This window comes from Dipodomys spectabilis, unplaced genomic scaffold (genome assembly GCF_019054845.1).
Source record: "Dipodomys spectabilis isolate Male_0828 unplaced genomic scaffold, ASM1905484v1 ptg000163l, whole genome shotgun sequence".
Taxonomy (NCBI): Eukaryota; Metazoa; Chordata; class Mammalia; order Rodentia; family Heteromyidae; genus Dipodomys; species Dipodomys spectabilis.
In genome coordinates this window covers 2796350-2813883 of record NW_024870840.1, presented here as the reverse complement: position 1 = coordinate 2813883, position 17534 = coordinate 2796350, and the positions used below count along the sequence as shown (strand labels likewise).

The window sequence follows — 17534 nt, the reverse complement described above, 5'->3', positions numbered from 1 at the left end:
CATCTGATGAATTGGGAGACAAAGTTCTGTATTGGTTTTATTGATTCTTGAATCCTAAATCAAGTGGAAATTTATGACTAACAGCTTTCTTTTCTATTTTTAGTCACAAGTTGAAGAGTTAAATGAAAATCTTTTAAAAATGAAAGAAGCCCTTAAAACAAGTAAAAACAGAGAAAATTCACTAACTGATAATTTGAATGACTTAAACAATGAGCTGCAAAGGAAACAAAAAGCCTATAATAAAATACTTAGAGAGAAAGATGGAATCAATCAAGAGAATGATGAACTGAAGAGGCAAATTAAAAGACTATCCAGTGGATTACAGGTGATTTATTTCTGGTAGTATTTATGATTTATAATGTGTAAGAAGTTATCTCTACTACTTAATTTCATCTATATTTGCTATTTTGATTAATTCTTTTGATGACTTCTCAAGTTTACAGTTCCAGAATAGTATTTCATACAAAATACAGAAGCAACTATCATATTATACTGAGTAACATTTAAAAAGTATGATTAATAATAGCCTCAGGAAAATTATGTCTTGGAATATTTTGTAGTATTTTGACAATTATTTTTAGGATGTAAAGCTATTCTTACCTTGTGTTTTTCAGAGCAAACCACTAATAGATAATAAGCAAAGTTTAATTGAGGAACTTCAAAAGAAAGTTAAAAAATTAGAAAGCCAACTAGAAAAGAAAGTGGAGGAAGTAGATATAAAACCTATTAAAGAAAAGGTATGTAAAGAATATTAATAAAGTAGTGACTGTAACTTAACAGTGTAGCTGATGAACAAATAATATGTGAATTCATTTAAGGACCAGTAGTGGTATGAACAGAGAAGTATAAAACAAATTTCTGTCATTTAGTTATTTACAGACTACATATGGAAGTACCTATAGTGTAATTTTAATTTAGTAATTATTGCATCATCTCCAGATCCTTTTCCTGACATTAAATTATTTTCAGTGTCTCTTTATATATATACATATATAACTTATATATTCTTATATATACAATTGTATTTATCATTTGTCCCTCACAGTAGTAGCTTATGTTGTGTTTTGAGATTAGGAACAATGATGTACAGTTTAAGACCTCTACTTTGAACCAGAGTGTCCTTTTGCCTTAAGTACACTGGGCTTATCTTGGGGTAAACATATGATCTTAACTATATTTAGATTTAGAGTAATACTAGCCAATTTGCTCATCACTTATTTCTATAATGTGAGAAAAATTCCTTAAAATTTTTCTGTAGGTTAACTGGAAGACTATATAGAAAAAGAAACACTAAACTTGATCAGTATGCATGTACTTAAATTTGTTATCAACAATAAATGAGAGATGCCTTGACAGTAACATTGAAGATAATAAAAGTTACCTGGGAAGTATTGATGTTAGTAATAATATTTTGTACCTCAAAAGTAGAGCATGGCTGGGCACTGGTGGCTCACGCTTGTAATCCTAGCTACTCAGGAGGCTGAGATCTGAGGATCACGGTTCAAAGCCAGCCCGGGCAGGAAAGTCCGTGAGACTCTTATCTCCAATAAACCACTAGAAAATTGGAAGTGATGCTGTGGCTCAAGTGGTAGAGCACTCACCTTGAGCTGAAGAGCGCAGGGACAGTACCCAAGCCCAGAATTCAAGATCCATAACCGACAAAAAAAAAAAAGTAGAGCACATAACACTATGTGCTCAATCTCTAGCACACACAAAAATCTCCTGGGAGTAGGAATATTTGCCTCTAAAGAAAAAAATCACTATAGAGGAGCTATTGTGAAAAAAAAAATTGTTTTTTTTTTTTTTATTGTGAAAATACCGTACAGAGGAGTTACAATTACATGGGCAAGATGACAAGTACATTTCTTATCAAGCATTGTTGCCTCCTCTTTGTTTCCCCTTCCCATCCCTTCCCATACTCCCTCCTCCCCTGACCCGATCCTCCCCCCACCCCCCACCAAAGTTGTAAAGTTCGTTTTTCCACATAACGACTTGTACATCTCATTGTTGCAATGGGTCCACCTGTATCCCTAGTTAAACGATTTGTTTTTTCCTTCCCCTCCACAAATTATACCAACATCAAATACAGAGAAAGCATGGGTTATACCGTGGGGGAGGGACATACAAAGCAATAAAGAAATCATGCAGAATGGAATTCTATGCCTCCATCAGCAAGAATGACATTGCCCTATTTATTAGGAAAAGAAAAAAATTGTAATATAAACTTTAGCTAGAAAATTTTCTATATCTATCAAATAATTCATTAACATAAAATCAGAAAATTAAGTGTCTGTAAAGGCAATGGATAGAAAACGTGTAAAGAAATTTAAGTGTTTTGATAAAATATATACTCCCCAAAATGTTTCATAATGAAAACTATCAACATTGTTATAATTTTGATGAAAATGGTTGCTTTTGTATTTGCAGTCATAACCTGTCTTTTAAAGCTCTGTTGGTGAAAACAGCAAGATTAATATAGGCCCTTACTCCACTAGATTGCTTCCTTAGCTACCTGCCTGTGGGATAGACCTAATTTCTGGGTGTCAGTCCGGTCCTAACCTATTTCTTATCAGAATACTCAGCAGCATGTTGTATTGCCTGAACGCTGACCCCTCTCCTTCAATATATTCTTCCTTCAAATGGAAATAATACTGTTTGTATTGCTACTTTTGTTTTTTAAAGATTTTGACTATCAATTGAAATTATATGTGAAAATCTTCTAAGATACCATGTCCATATCACTGTAAGATTTAACCATATTTCTTTACTAACTAGAAATAGAATAGAATTTAACACCAATATGAGTACCTATATCTAGGAACCATGACAGTATTTTTTTCATATTCTATAGTACATAGAGATTTCTATTTTATATTCACAGAATGCTTTCATTATTATTTGTAAATTTCAACACTTTTTTCTTAGCAAACAAGATAGCTACTTATAAAAAATATCTAGCCCTATTCCTTACATTTCTTTCTCCATAGCAATTATTTGTTTGTGAACATACTGAATATTGCCTGTTTCTGTGTTTATACTTCTTTGTCCTTGTTAAACTGTACTCTTTGAAGGCACTGATTAACAAGATTGGATTGATTATTTTCACAAAATGCTTTAGTAGAAGTTTACCTTAGGCATGATTACCTATATTAATACATTCATGTAATGATTTCCTAATGATGTTACCATTAGGAAGAACTTCTCTTTCTCCCTATAATTAAAAGTAGAATAAAGCTTGTTTAAACTGAAGATTATTCTTGCTACTATATTGACATGCCTGGAGGTTATCTAACAAAATAGATCTTTTTACAAAACTTGTTGTAACATTGGTTTATTATTTCTTGAGTGTTAATCTTAAAGGAGATTAAAAATAATATTAGTAACGTTGTAACATTTTTTATTGTTTACAGAGTACTAGAGAAGAATTAATTAGGTGGGAAGAAGGTAAAAAATGGCAAACCAAAATTGAGGGAATTCGAAATAAGTTAAAAGAGAAAGAGGGAGAGGTCTTTACTCTGACAAAGCAGTTGAATACTTTGAAGGATCTTTTTGCAAAGTAAGTTTAAAATTCATTGTAAAACTTACAATTATTTGTAAAATATGAACCTGGAATTGTAGGATTTTACCATAGTTTATAACATGAGAAGCTTCCCAGTTTGAATTACTTATCTATAATTCACTTTTTATTTTCCATAGAACGTGCTTTAAATTTATTTTAACCATTATAAATGGAGTTCCCTCTGATTGTAAAATAAGTTAGTTCATTCCAAATACAGACTGGAACAATGACTATGTTAATGACTAAGCTTCAGTTAAATAAATTGAACAACCCAAACAGTAAATGGTATGTTTACAATTCTATATTAACTTCTACAGAGCTGATAAAGAGAAGCTTACTTTACAGAGGAAACTGAAAACAACTGGCATGACTGTTGATCAAGTTTTAGGAGTACGAGCTTTGGAGTCAGAAAAAGAGTTGGAAGAATTAAAAAAGAGAAATCTTGACTTAGAAAATGACATACTGCATATGAAGTAAGTTACTACATAGGCTAGTACCATTTTGTGAAAAATACTAACCAGTCAATATGGAAATCATAGTCTGGGTTGTATTGACTCTTTCATCTTGTGAGTTGAGGTAGGTTAGATTCTTTGTATACTATATAATTTGGGATTTATATTCCCTTTTTCTGGCTTTCATGAAATAATACAGTTCATTATTATCCATAGTGATCCTACCAGGCAATGGAACACCAGAGCTTAATTCTCTCTACTACATAATAATCACTGATCAATTACTCATTCCTCCATTCCCCTGAATCTTCCACATCTTTGGTAACCACTATGCTACCCTCAACATTTATGAAAGTTTTTCATATTCCAGATACTGTCTTCTTGATAGCAGTCAATTTCATTAGAGTGATGTGTCTATCTCCCATTACAATTTTGAGTTATATTCCCTAAATATTAATGATATTGATCATTTTTTCATGTGTTCATTTGTATATATTCTTTTTTTAATTAATAAGTTTTTTATTGTGAAAATACCATACAGAGGGGTTACAATTACATGAGCAAAGTAATGAGTACATTTCTTATTAAGCATTGTTACCTCCTCCTTTGTTTCCCCTTACCATCCCTTCCCTCCTATCATCCCCCAATTTGCATATATTCTTTTGAGAAATGACTTGCTCATTTTTAAATGTTCGCTTTGCTTGAGTTTTCTAAATTCTGTGTGCATGTTGGAAATTAATCTCTTGTCAGAAGTATAGTTTATGTTTTTCCCATTCTGTAGATTGTGTTTTTATTATGTTGACCATTTTCTTTGCCATACAGGTTTTTTAATTGATATAATCCTATTTTTCTGGTGTTAGCTTTATTTCCAATGTTTTTGAGAACAGTAGATCTATGTTAATATCCATTAAGAATGTGCCAGTGTTCCTATATGAATACCAGTATGAACGTGATATGAACCTAAGAAGTTAAATTTCTTTAAATTAACATTCTTAAGAGTTTCTATCCTATATACAGTCTTCTTTTATTCTAGGCTACTGTTTTTTTTGTTTTAATCTTCAGATTTTCCCATGATAGGAATTACAATTTGTTGAAAATATCAGTTTATAGTGAATATCTGATCCCAGCAGTACATCTTTCCCCTCCTTGTTTCTCTAGTACCAAATATAAGTATAAAGCAAAAGTATTATCCAGATTTCACAAAGATGATCATTTTACATTCTTTTTGTACTATGGGGATTTCAACTTGGGGGCCTCAGGCTTAGGAGACTGGGGCTCTACTACTCAAGACATACCTCTAGCCCCATTTTACCCTTCAAACCTTTTAATACTTTTTTTTGTAATCATCAAACATTTTTTCTGAACTTCAAATGTCTCGCTAATACTTTTAGAAGTTCTCTGTTTTATAGTTGTTGTTGTTCCTACTATAAATCTGTGAGGGCTAAGGTAATTGGAAAACACTTCATAGAATTAATTTAACTGGTCTCCTTTCCAAGTTAAAGAGGTTTGAGTTTCTTAATGCTATGAATTGAATCCAGATATTGAAGGGAAAAAGGGACATACAGGCATAGACATAGAACACATATACCTAGCAAGAAACTTAAAGATAAGGGTCCAGGTTTCATGTGAAGAGAGTAGGAGTGAATTTTTTTCTCATTTAATGATAGACTACTGGACAGTACGGTTGGACATACATGTAGTTGCACCAGGGTATGGAGACTCTTTTAAATCAGGTAAACAAGTTTATACTTTAAATGTGAGATTATTATCTGGAATCAGTAAGAGACTTTGTAGATCTTTGAGCATTTTGATAATGACATAAATATTACTCAATTTTTATATAATACTTTTTAAAGGGGATATTTTAGGTCTCTTACATAATTCCATGTAAATAAACAAGTTTTTCTTGTTACCATTAGTGTGTTTCTACAAACAGCATACATTTTTAAACTGGTAAAGATACTACTTAGTGAATGTTCAAGGGGCTTATTTTTAATACAAATTGTAGATTGTGATTTTCTTCTTCCCTCTCTCCCAGCTCACTTACTTATTTTCTTTCTCTTTCTTTTTTCTCTCTTTTTCCCTCCCTTCCTTCCTTCCTTCTTTCCTTCCTTCCTTCTTTCCTTCCTTCCTTCTTTCCTTCCTTCATTCTCTGTCTGTGTGTGTGTGTCTCTCTCCCTCTCTTTCGCTCTCTCTTTCTTTCTGGATTTTTTTAGTATAATATAATTAAAGTAAAGAGAAATGGGGCATGAGAAACATTTCCTACTCCCCATTTAGTAAAGACTCGTAGTTTATATTTTATGATGCATAGCAGTTTTTAAACCCTAAATTGAATATAGTATAAAGAAACTTATTTCATTTGTTACTTCTGTCCTGTACATTGTCATAAAATAGGGAAATTTTGAGATTTATATACAAAGTATCTATGATTGTTGTTTATAGGACCCAACAAGCTCTTCCTCGAGATTCTGTGGTAGAAGATTTACGTTTGCAAAATAGATTCCTTCAAGAAAAACTTCACACTTTAGAAAAACAGCTTTCAAAGGATACATATTCTAAGCCTTTAGTAAGTGTATATGTTTTCTTTTTTTTTGTTTTTTAAGTGAAGAAAAGAAAATTCAACTTCCTTTATGATCTTTCTCATTAATATTGATACAGTCCATTCAACTTTATTTCTGCTAGGTAATGATATACAGTAACTTCTTTAATCCTCTTTAATCCATCCTCCCTTTAGTAATTCTAAAATCTATTTCTTTGTGCTTTGTATAAAACTTTAAAATGACTTCTAGAAATGCTAAATAAACATGGTGACACTGAATTTTCCTGTGTTTGGAGCACATAGTTAAATGTAATGGAAAAATAGAATGTTTTCAGATATATATGGTACATGTATAATTTGCGAAGTCTCATCATGAGTGAATAATGTGGAATTTTTCTGTATCTTCTTTCTTTTTTTTTAATTTAATTTAATTTAATTTTGGGGGAACATACTGTACAGAGGGGTTACAATTACATGGGCAGGATAATGTGTACATTTCTTATCAAGCATTGCAGCCTCCTCCTTTGTTTACCCTTCACATCCCTTCCCAGCCTGCCTCCCCACCCCCCCCACCCGGTCCTCTCCCCCCCCCCCCCCCCCCCCCCCCCGCCTCCCCTCACCACACCAACGTTGTAAAGCTCGTTTTTGACATGACAACTTGTACTTCTCATTGTTGCAACAGGTCCGCCTGTATCCTTAAACGACTTGTTTTTCCCCATCTCCTCCACAAGTTATACTGACATCAAATATAGTGAAAGCAGGGGTTATACTGTGGGGGAGGGACATGTATCTTATTTCTTATTTTAAATATTCATTGTGTGTATATTTCCCCTTTTCACATTTCTTGTCTTATACTTTGGGCAGAATCTGGTATGGGACACAATTGTGCTTTCTACAACATTGTTACTATTGTACAGATATAACAATTTTCACACTAAACCCTACTTTATCCAGGAACAAAATATATAAGCAAAACATAATATTCAGAGCTAAAAATGGGAAGAAAATAAATGTTAGGAACATCTTACATCATTGGGCACTTAGAAATGTTCTGCAGTATTATAGAACTTAAAGACACAAGAGAGAGGATGCTGTAGATTGTACTGAACTAAATAATTATGAATCAAAGCTAAACAATAAATTCAGTTTAGGTCAATTAATGGTAACTTAGTAGATTTTAGCTATTTTTGAATTTTATCAAATCCTAAAATAGAAAAAAAATAAAGCAAGAATGTTGTGAAAATGGTAATAATAAACAGGAACATAATGAGGGTAGATGTCTAAAATCAAGATGTTAGCAAGGTTAATTTCTCTTTTGTAAAGGCCTTAAAGGAAAGATCTGTCCGAAGTGTTGAGATAGATAAACTTCCCCTCTAATTTCTTATTTTTGTAAATATACTAGTCATTGGTAAGGTCTCATCTAAGCTCTACTATGATTAAGTGACCTTATTTAGAGATAAGATCACGTAAGTAGTAAGAAGTTACTAACTTTAATGTATGAATTTGGAGTTAGAGGAAACAATTTAGTCTATAACAATTCAATAACTTTTAGTTTGAACAAAATCAGTATATATTAGTTTAAGCATTATGAAGTATATATAAAGGCATTCTTATAGATGTTTAAAGTCATAATTGGTTTTACTTTTGATTTTAAACCAAATTACTTTTTGTATTGCACGGTAATATATTAGTTTTGGTTTCTGTAGAGCTTTCTGTTATTGTTTTTGTTTTCCATATTGCTTTAAGAAAAAAATTCCTTTTTGATAGGAATTTTTTGAGGCTTTTATTAAACTTTAAACACATTCTAAATTCCACTTTCCAGAAGACTTCAGAAACTGAATCAGATGATTTTTATCAAAAAGAACAGGAGCTTCAAAGGGAAAACTTGAAGTTGTCATCTGAAAATATTGAACTGAAATTTCAGCTGGAACAAGTAAATAAAGATTTGCCAAGACTAAAGGTAAACTTAATGTTTATTACTGTAGTTAGAATATGAAATCCTTAAAATTCTTCCCCATCCTAGTTTACTTCTATTAGCATATGAAATACACATTCATAAAATATCACATCTGTGTTGTTGAGGGCCTCCATTGTATCAAATACTCTTCCTGCTGCTAGAATATGATAAAACAACAACAATAAAAAAATCTGTTTACTCAGAGTTTCTCTTCTAGTGGGAAAGACTAATAGTAAACAGGTTAACATAGTAACCCAGCTAATGTGCAGAACAAAAAGGAGAAAAATGAGGCCTGATTGGAGGAAACTAGTGGGGAAGGTATATGACTTAGAGTAGCAAAAAAGTGCTCATACAAATAATGGAAAAAAAATTCCAGAAGATAAAACTAATAAGTTCGGTGCCCTGAGATAGGATACATGTTGTATTTCATTCATAATTTTCATGCTTGAACATAAAAGGATAATTGTTTCTTTTAAAAATATTACTGAGGGGCTGGGAAGGTAGCTCAGTGGTAGAGTGCTTGCCTTGCATGCCTGAGGCCCTGGGTTCGATTCCCCAGCACCACATAAGCAAAAAGAAAAAAGCCGGAAGTGGCGCTGTGGCTTAAGTGGTAGAGCGCTAGCCTTGAGCTGAAGAGCTGAGGGACAGCGCCCAGGCCCAGAGTTCAGGCCCCATGACCGGACCCAAAAAAAAAAATAAAAAATAAAAATATTTTTTATCTTTTCTTTTTCTGTATCTACCCTGTTTACGGGAATCTTTGCATCTCTTGGCTAACTTTGCAGTTCTGTTTTCTAATGTAGACTATTAGCAGTTTGTCATTTCCACTGGTGGTAATACACCTTAGAAATGTCCTGTTTCTTAACCAGTGTAAGAACTTCAGTTTTATTTTTCTGTTTCACATGGTAAGTATGCACATGTATAAATTATAGGACAGTTAAAATAACAGTTCTAATCTGGGGACCAGTGGGTCATGCCTGTAATCCCTAGCTACTCAGGAGGGTAAGATCTGAGAATTAGAGTTCTAAGCCAGCCAGGGTAGGAAAATCTGTAAGACTCTTGATTTCTAATTCCAAAAATCGTAAGAGGAGCCATGGCTCAAGTGGTAGAGTGCTAGCCTTGAGCAAAAATGTTGAGGTATTATACCTCTGAGTTCAAGTCCAGGCCCAGCACCAGAAAAAGAAAAAGAAAAAATTCAGAGTCCTAAACTCCAATTTATATTGTATACTTAGGAAGTAGTATAGAAAATATTTCTTGAAAATTCATGCTGTATATACTGTTTTGTTAATTTAACATATTCAACATAATTCAAATTGTTCCTTGTTTCTTTTAATAATTCGGTTGCTTAATTTGGCTATACAGCTATAGACTTTATTAAGAAATGTTTTGCCGGGCACCAGTAGCGTACACCTGTAATCTTAGCCACTTAGGAGGCTGAGATCTGAGGATTACAGTTCAAAGCCAGCCTGGGCAGGAAAGTCTGTGAGACTTTATCTCCAGTAAACCACCAGAAAACCCTAAGTGGTGCTTTGGCTTAAGTCATAGAGTGCTCACTTTGAGCTGAAGAGGTGAGGGACAGAACCCAGGCCCAGAGTTCAATCCCCAAGATTTAAAAAAAAAAAAAAAAGAAGAAGAAGAATTGTTTCCTTTTTAGTGGTTATTGTTTTGTTGGATTTTTACATATTTTATCTTTTAGAATCAAGTAAGAGATTTGAAGGAAATGTGTGAATTTCTTAAGAAAGAAAAAGCAGAAGTTGAGCGTAAGCTTGGCATGGTTAGAGGGGTAAGTATATTGTTTTGGAAGCCGGGCCAAAGATTTAGGCCCCTGTTGATTTTAGACAGGTGAGTGGCACAGATGGCAGCAGGAATAAACACAGGGATAAAGCAGGAACCTATTTTGGTAATGATAGAAAATACCTTATGGAGTCAGTAACAGCATTAGTAGACAACTTTCCAGAAAGGTTTTCTTGGTGACAGTTAACAACATTTGTTTCCAAGATGAAAAAATATATATGTATGCATGCTATAAATATATAAAATAACACATCAGTTTAAAACTGTAAAGAATTTCAAAAGAATAATCTTTTGTAAATTAATGAATGTGTTTATTAAAATTATATAAATTAAATATTATGATTACTCATTATACAATGGAATGCTAACATGTTAGAAAAGAGTTAAGAATATTATTTTACTCAACTGTTGAAAATTGTTTTATCATAAATATAAGCAGTTAAAGTTATTAATGATAGATCAATCTCTTGCTAGTTCTACACCGGTTTTCATTGCAGATGTCTTCTGTTTATACCAAACAGAACTAAGTGTCTAAGCAGTAGCTACTTGAAGAAATTGCCTTTTGAATGCTATAATTACAATTAGGTTACTCATGAGCTGGTTCAAGACACAATTTCCCTTTATTGAATTTACTCCATACAAAGAAAATTGTAGGGTGTTAGAAAGAACACTAGCTAACTAGAATACTTCAGTTTATTCATTTGATTACACATCAAGGCCTAGAGTATTTAAGCATTATTTATAAATTATATGACTTGAGGAATATCAAATACTTTACCATGATCTTTGAGTAAATAAAGTAAGAATTAGAATTCCTATCTTTTAGGTTGTTTTAAAGATGTATTTAATTAACATATGCTGGGAAATACAATATCAGCAGTTGCTAATAAGATTACTTCAATTAAAAGACCTGTGGATAGTACTGGTACTTTACTTTAAGTTATACTCTACTAAATATTTGTTTTAAAAGTTTGCATATTCTCCTTCAGTCTGGTAGAAGTGGAAAGACAATCCCAGAACTAGAAAAGACCATTGGTTTAATGAAAAAAGTAGTTGAAAAAGTCCAAAGAGAAAATGAACAGTTGAAAAGAGCATCAGGAATACTTACCAGTGAAAAAATGGCTAATATTGAAGGTGAAAATGAAAAATTAAAGGTAATTTTTAACGTGATCGTATTTACAGAAATGCTTTGCTATTATAATTGTTTATTTACTTATTTTAATTTTAATTTTTAGATGAGAATTCAGTGCTTTGTTTTTGTAATACAGATGCTTGCTCTTTAAGCCCCAGCCTCCAAAGCCTCTTTTGCTTCGTTTTTTGTACAAGGTCTTGAACTTTTGCCTAGGCCTCTCTTAAAATACAGCTTTCCTCTCAGTATCTCCCATATAGCTTTGTTTACAGGTAAGTGATATTACTATCTTTGCCTGTGCTGTCCTCAGCGAACCTTCTAGGTAGCTAAGATTACAGGTATACCACTATGCCTGGCCTTAATTTTTATTTATTTTAAAGAAAAAATTTAAATATACTCGTATAAAATAGTTTTAATAGATGCATGACATATGTTAGATCACAGGAAGAAACATATTGCAGAGCAAAGAGTGGCTCCACTTGATCTTTATTTAAATCCTAGCTACTCAGGAAGCTGAGATCTGAAGATCGCAGTTCAAAGCTGCCCAGGCATGAAAGTCTGTAACATTCTTATCTCCAGTTAACCACCAATAAAATGGAAGTGTCGGAGTGGCTCAAGTGGTAGAGATCTAATCTTCAGCACAAAAGTTCAGTATTGGTGCCCAGGCCCTGAATTCAAGCCTAGTTACCAAAAAAAGAAGAAGAAAAAAAGATATTAATTCTTATTTCATGACGTAGATATCATGTACTTACTTTTCATTTTTAGTTTTTGGCCACACTGAGGTTTGAACTCAGGACCTTGTATTTGCTAGAGACATTCTACCACTGCATCATGCCTTCAGCACTTTTCTACTTTATTTTTCAGATAGGATGTGCACTATTTTCCCAGGGCCAACCTCAGAGATCTTCCTAGTAGGGATAGCAGGCACATTCCACCATACCCCACTTATTGACTGAGGTGGAGTTGCACAAAGCTTTTTCCCCCCAAGATGTCCTCCATTCGTAATTCTCCTAATCTCTACCTCCCATGTAGTTGAGATTGGAAGTGGGAGTTTCATGCCTAGTCTTATACATATTTTTAAACATACACATGCCCAAGACCCCATCTTTGAGATTGGTTTTGGTCCTAAGATAGGTGTTGTGATGTGGGGGCTTTTGTGCGGTTTTTAATTCTTTAGCTTATTCTGACAGAGTCAAGTTCAGGAAGTTCTGTTCTAGATGACAAGTACTCCAGTAAAGACTTTAATCTATTGAATATGGTCTCTAAAACTATCTGAAAGTTTTATGATTTTAGGAGTTTCGAAGATCCTGTTCTATTTGATTTCATGGCTTGATAATAAACATGATTTGATAAGTATTTTTTAAATCATTAGGCTGAATTAGAAAAACTGAAAGCTCATCTTGGACGTCAGTTGAGTATAAACTATGAATACAAGAACAAAGGCACAGAGAAAATTGTTGCTGAAAATGAAAGGCTTTGTAAAGAACTTAAAAAGGTATGACCTTTATGACTAATGATTTTTATTTTCAGTAAGTAGTAGTAGATATTAGAAAAACTGCTTAGGATATCTATTCAAAATAGATGGGAAGAGACTTAGGAATTTTGTTTCTAATGCTTGCCATCATAGTGTTCTTTCCTCATGAGGGACCTTGGTAAGTTAAAAAAAAAAAAAAAGGAATTGATGAATTTAGAGTGAGCATAATGTAGAATCTCCTTACTCTGCATTCACTTCTTAGTTCTGTTAGTGATTAGTCATAGGAATTAGGGCAAGCTGCTTAATCTCTTTCTTTTCCGTAGTTCCTTTATGTATAAAATTGGGAATAAAAAATATTCCTTTCTCATAGCTGAATATGTTCTATACCTCTAAGCCTAGAACTCCCTTAGGTAGTAAAGAATCTTGAACTTAAGATCCAGCCTTGATATGTACTGATTTCAAGGCCAGCATGGGATGCTTTGTGGAACCCTGTATCCAAAAAATTTAAAAAAAAAATGTGTGTGTGAGAGTGTGTATATTTACATATATATACATATGTATGTCTATTTATAAATACATTTTATATATATATATATATATATATATACAGATAAATAGATATCTATATATCTACTTACCTCAGCTGCTTCTATGAGGCTTAATTTAAGTAAATTAATATTCTGTCACATAACTTAGAATAGCAATGGACAAATAATTACTTTTGTTAAACAGTAAAATTTCTTTCAACTTAAATGGCAAAACATATTACTTGCTCCAAATAGCTATTACTATTTATATTATCCAGTGAATGAATTTAAATTAATATTTTAAACTAAAATTTCAAGCGTATCTAAATATATTATGAGTGTAGAGTAATTTTGTGTCTTGAATGTGGATATTTAATAGTGGAAATAAGCTATATTTCTTACATAGGGTTTATTTGTAGCTTTTGATTTGTAGTGTTAGGAATTCAAAACAGAATCTTTTAAGCTGTAAAGAAATAAACTTTCCCATTATTCTGAATATATTACAGAGAAACAAATTTTAAGTAACCACTATATTGAAATACTTGTAAATGCATTTTTTACTTCCTTTGCATTATCTTTTGTCCTAGCTATTTGCTATTTTAGAGAAGAGAAAATACTGAATTTTTATTGTAGTTTTTTAATCAGCATGTAGAACTCAGATTAATTTTTGTTTTCTGCCTTGTAGTAATAATTTTAAATACATTGTAACTATGAAAACAGTATTATGTTTTGTCATAATATGCTAATTAACTTGTACTGATAGGAAACTGAAGCTTCAGAGAAACTGCGGATAGAAAAGAATAATTTAGAGATACTAAATGAGAAGATGGCAGTTCAGCTAGAAGAGACTGGAAAGAGATTACAAATTGCAGAAAGTAGAGCTCCACAGCTAGAAGGTGCTGACAGCAAGAGCTGGAAGTCAATTGTTGTTACAAGGTAGGAACAAATAGTTTAAAATTGTACATAGAGTTTAATCAGTTCTGATTATGGGCATTGTTGGCTTTAAAGTTGATTCTGTCCTATATAACCTACTTTTTTCCCAGATAGAGCTTGTTTGCTTATTTTAATATAATATTTTTATTCTTTCCAGCATTGCCCAAACTATTTTTAAATGTGTAGCTAGTTTTGGTGGCAGGCCACAGAATGGAGCAGAGCTAGGGGTAGGCTCAGGCCTTTGGAACTAGGTATGCAATACAAAGCAACCACTTAGACCTGAACTTAATGCGGCTGTCTCCTCCACATCCCTTCTGCATGCTGTTTTTCTCTACTTGCAACCTCAGCTTCTTGAGTGTGTTCATTTTTTACTCCAAGTATAAGCCAGAAACAATTGGAGATAGAGAAGTGTAGATTTAGGGAAATCTGGAAATCAAAAATCAAAAAAGTCTTACCTCTGTCAAGAAGTTTCTGCTCAACAGGTGTGATGATACATTTATCAAATTCAGGTGCCATTCTTGTTTATGATGTTGGGGAACACCTAGATCTTCTATCTTAATTAGTGCATCTGTGATTTGGGGATAATTGTACTTTACTATTATCTTTTAATACTAAATATACAGCTAAACGTTTGACTAAGAAGCAGGATTTTTGCCTCTTTTAGCATAATAATTTGAGCTTTTAAATCAGAGAAATTCTATGTCATGTCTGTAAGATTTTTCTTTATATTTTTAGAATGTATGAAACAAAGTTGAAAGAATTGGAAACTGATATTGCCAAAAAAAATCAAAGCATTACTGACCTTAAGCAGCTTATAAAAGAAGCTACAGAGAGAGAGCAAAAAGTAAAGAAATACACAGAAGACCTTGAACAACAGGTATGTTAATATAAATTTTCTTTATAATGTATCATCAGATATGCTTTGCCTTGTCTAAGAAATGAAGTAACTAACATTTCACTACTTGAATACCCACCTAACCTGATGGTTTATACTCTAATCACCCTTCTTTTTAAGCCAAGAGCTGTAGATCATCATTGACTTCATTCTCTCATTCCTTACGTTTTTATTATTGTTGCCTCAGCTGTATTTTCCAATGTATTCCACATCTGACTACTTCTCAGCAACTCCATCACTAGCATCCATATATGAGCCACTACCTCAGATCTGCACAAATACAGTCATGTCCTAACTCGTGTCTCTTGCCCCACCCCAACATCACTTCTTCAAACACTAGTCTGTTCTCTACATGGTTGTCATGTAATACTTGTAAAGCATAACAAAAATTACAGCAGTCCTATTCTTAGAATCTTCAAATGGTTCTCCACCACCCTAGAATAGAACTTCATAATACAGTTTTGGCCAAGCCTGTAAGTATGGGCAGGCATGTTCTTACAGCTAATTTTCTTGCCAAGTCTCATCTATTACCACCTTTTCCATTATTTGGTGTTTAAGTTAAATTAGCTTTCCAGTCCATTGAATAAACCACTCATTTAAGCTTCAAAGCTGTGTACTTGCTTCCTGAGTTTGGACTACTACTCATCCAATATTCTCCTGCACTTAATGTCTTGCTTAAATGGAGGCTTCTCAGGGAGACCTTCCCTAATCTCTACTCCACACAACCTTCCATCACACTCAACCTTCTACACATTGGCACTCTTGTCACATCACATTTATTTTATTACATGCTAAAGTTACCTGTCTTCTCTAACTAAAAATGTACAAAGGAATTCTGATGAGTTTGTTCACTGCTCTGTCCTCTGTAGGACAATCCCTGACTTGAAGTAGTTAAGTACTTGATGATTGTTGAATGAATGGCAACTAAAACACAAATGTGATTATTTCATGCTTATGAACACACAAATTTTAATAATATTTAATATAATGAATAATTGTTGAATCTTAATAATTAATGATTGTTTAAAATATTGTCCTTGTTAAATGTATTGTTATCATTATTTAAAATTGTTTAAATTATTTTCATGCTAATCTTTATAGTGTTTTTATTGTGTCCAAAGATTGAGATTCTCAAGCATGTTCCTGAAGGTGCTGAGACAGAACAAAGTCTTAAGCAGCAGCTACAAATTCTTAGGTATGATACATGTTCATGTGACTACTTTGCCTTTTTCTGTCCTTTTTATCATTTTTCATTGCTATAGCTGAGACTACCATTTTTTAGTTGGTTGGTTTTGTATTTCATCCTTATAATGTCATTCACATTCTCTAGCTACTGAAAAAGGGTAAGCCCAATGCAATACAAGTTTCCAATTTGTAATTTAGTTTACATTTTGCTAACATGGAAAGAAATAAACAGTAGCTTCCCAGAGGAAAATACTTATGAAAGAGCAAAGAAGTAATTCTTTACTTCCAGGAAATGCTGTTTACTTTTTTGGGAAGTCTTTTTTTTTTTATTGTGAAAATACTGTACAGAGGGGTTACAATTACATGAGCAAGGTAATGAGTACATTTCTTATCAAGCATTGTTGCCTCCTCTTTTGTTTCCCCTTCCCATCCTTTCCCATCCCCCACCCCAACATTAGCAAGGCTGGGAAGGTGGCTCAGTGGTAAAGTGCTTGCCTTGCATGCATGAGGCCCTGGGTTCGATTCCTCAGCACCACATAAGCAGAACAACAACAACAAAAAGAAACAATAGCAAGAAAGAAAAACCATTTGAGTTCTTATCTTGGGGTTCATTTTACCTAACATCAACTTATCTGACTGTTTCTGCTTGCCTCAGACATATACTAGTTATTGCAAATAAGGGAAACCATGGGACCTATGTTCAGGAAATTACTCCTAAAAAACACATCGTTATGAAAAACAAGAGTTTGGATTCTATGCGGTTTGCTAATGCGAGGAATTAAAGCTTAAACATTTTCCTTGATAAATACTATATGTATTGAATACTGCACATCAGTCACTTATAAGAAATGCGTATGTTCAGAATAAAAGCCTGTAGTTCTTTGTCAAAAAAAAAGGAAGATAAAAAAAAGGAATGCTCATGTGTTTTATAAAGCAATATCTGTTTTACTTGTGTTTCTGTTTTTAACAAGCCACCGTTGTATTCTAGATTATCAAATAGTCAACTGGATAAAGAAAAAGCAGAATTAATTCATCAGATAGAAGTTAACAAAGACCAGAGTGGAGCTGCAAGCACCATACCTGGTAAAATATT

At 32.9% G+C, this 17534-nt stretch overlaps 1 protein-coding gene across 4 annotated transcripts in view; it reads left to right on the top strand.

The window, feature by feature from the left end:
• Cep290 (centrosomal protein 290) overlaps positions 1–17534 on the top strand; it is a 68823-nt gene that overhangs the window by 46265 nt on the left and 5024 nt on the right. For 2 of the 4 annotated variants that reach the window (XM_042693067.1, XM_042693064.1), the window contains 13 exons: positions 104–325; positions 615–737; positions 3411–3556; positions 3877–4032; positions 6454–6577; positions 8376–8510; positions 10201–10287; positions 11288–11452; positions 12800–12922; positions 14192–14364; positions 15097–15238; positions 16378–16451; positions 17430–17524. In XM_042693067.1, the coding sequence (XP_042549001.1) occupies positions 104–325; positions 615–737; positions 3411–3556; positions 3877–4032; positions 6454–6577; positions 8376–8510; positions 10201–10287; positions 11288–11452; positions 12800–12922; positions 14192–14364; positions 15097–15238; positions 16378–16451; positions 17430–17524 (1765 nt within the window). Of the gene's footprint in view, positions 1–103; positions 326–614; positions 738–3410; positions 3557–3876; positions 4033–6453; positions 6578–8372; positions 8511–10200; positions 10288–11287; positions 11453–12799; positions 12923–14191; positions 14365–15096; positions 15239–16377; positions 16452–17429; positions 17525–17534 lie in introns of all 4 variants that reach the window. The other 2 variants (XM_042693066.1, XM_042693065.1) reach the window with 1 other exon arrangement.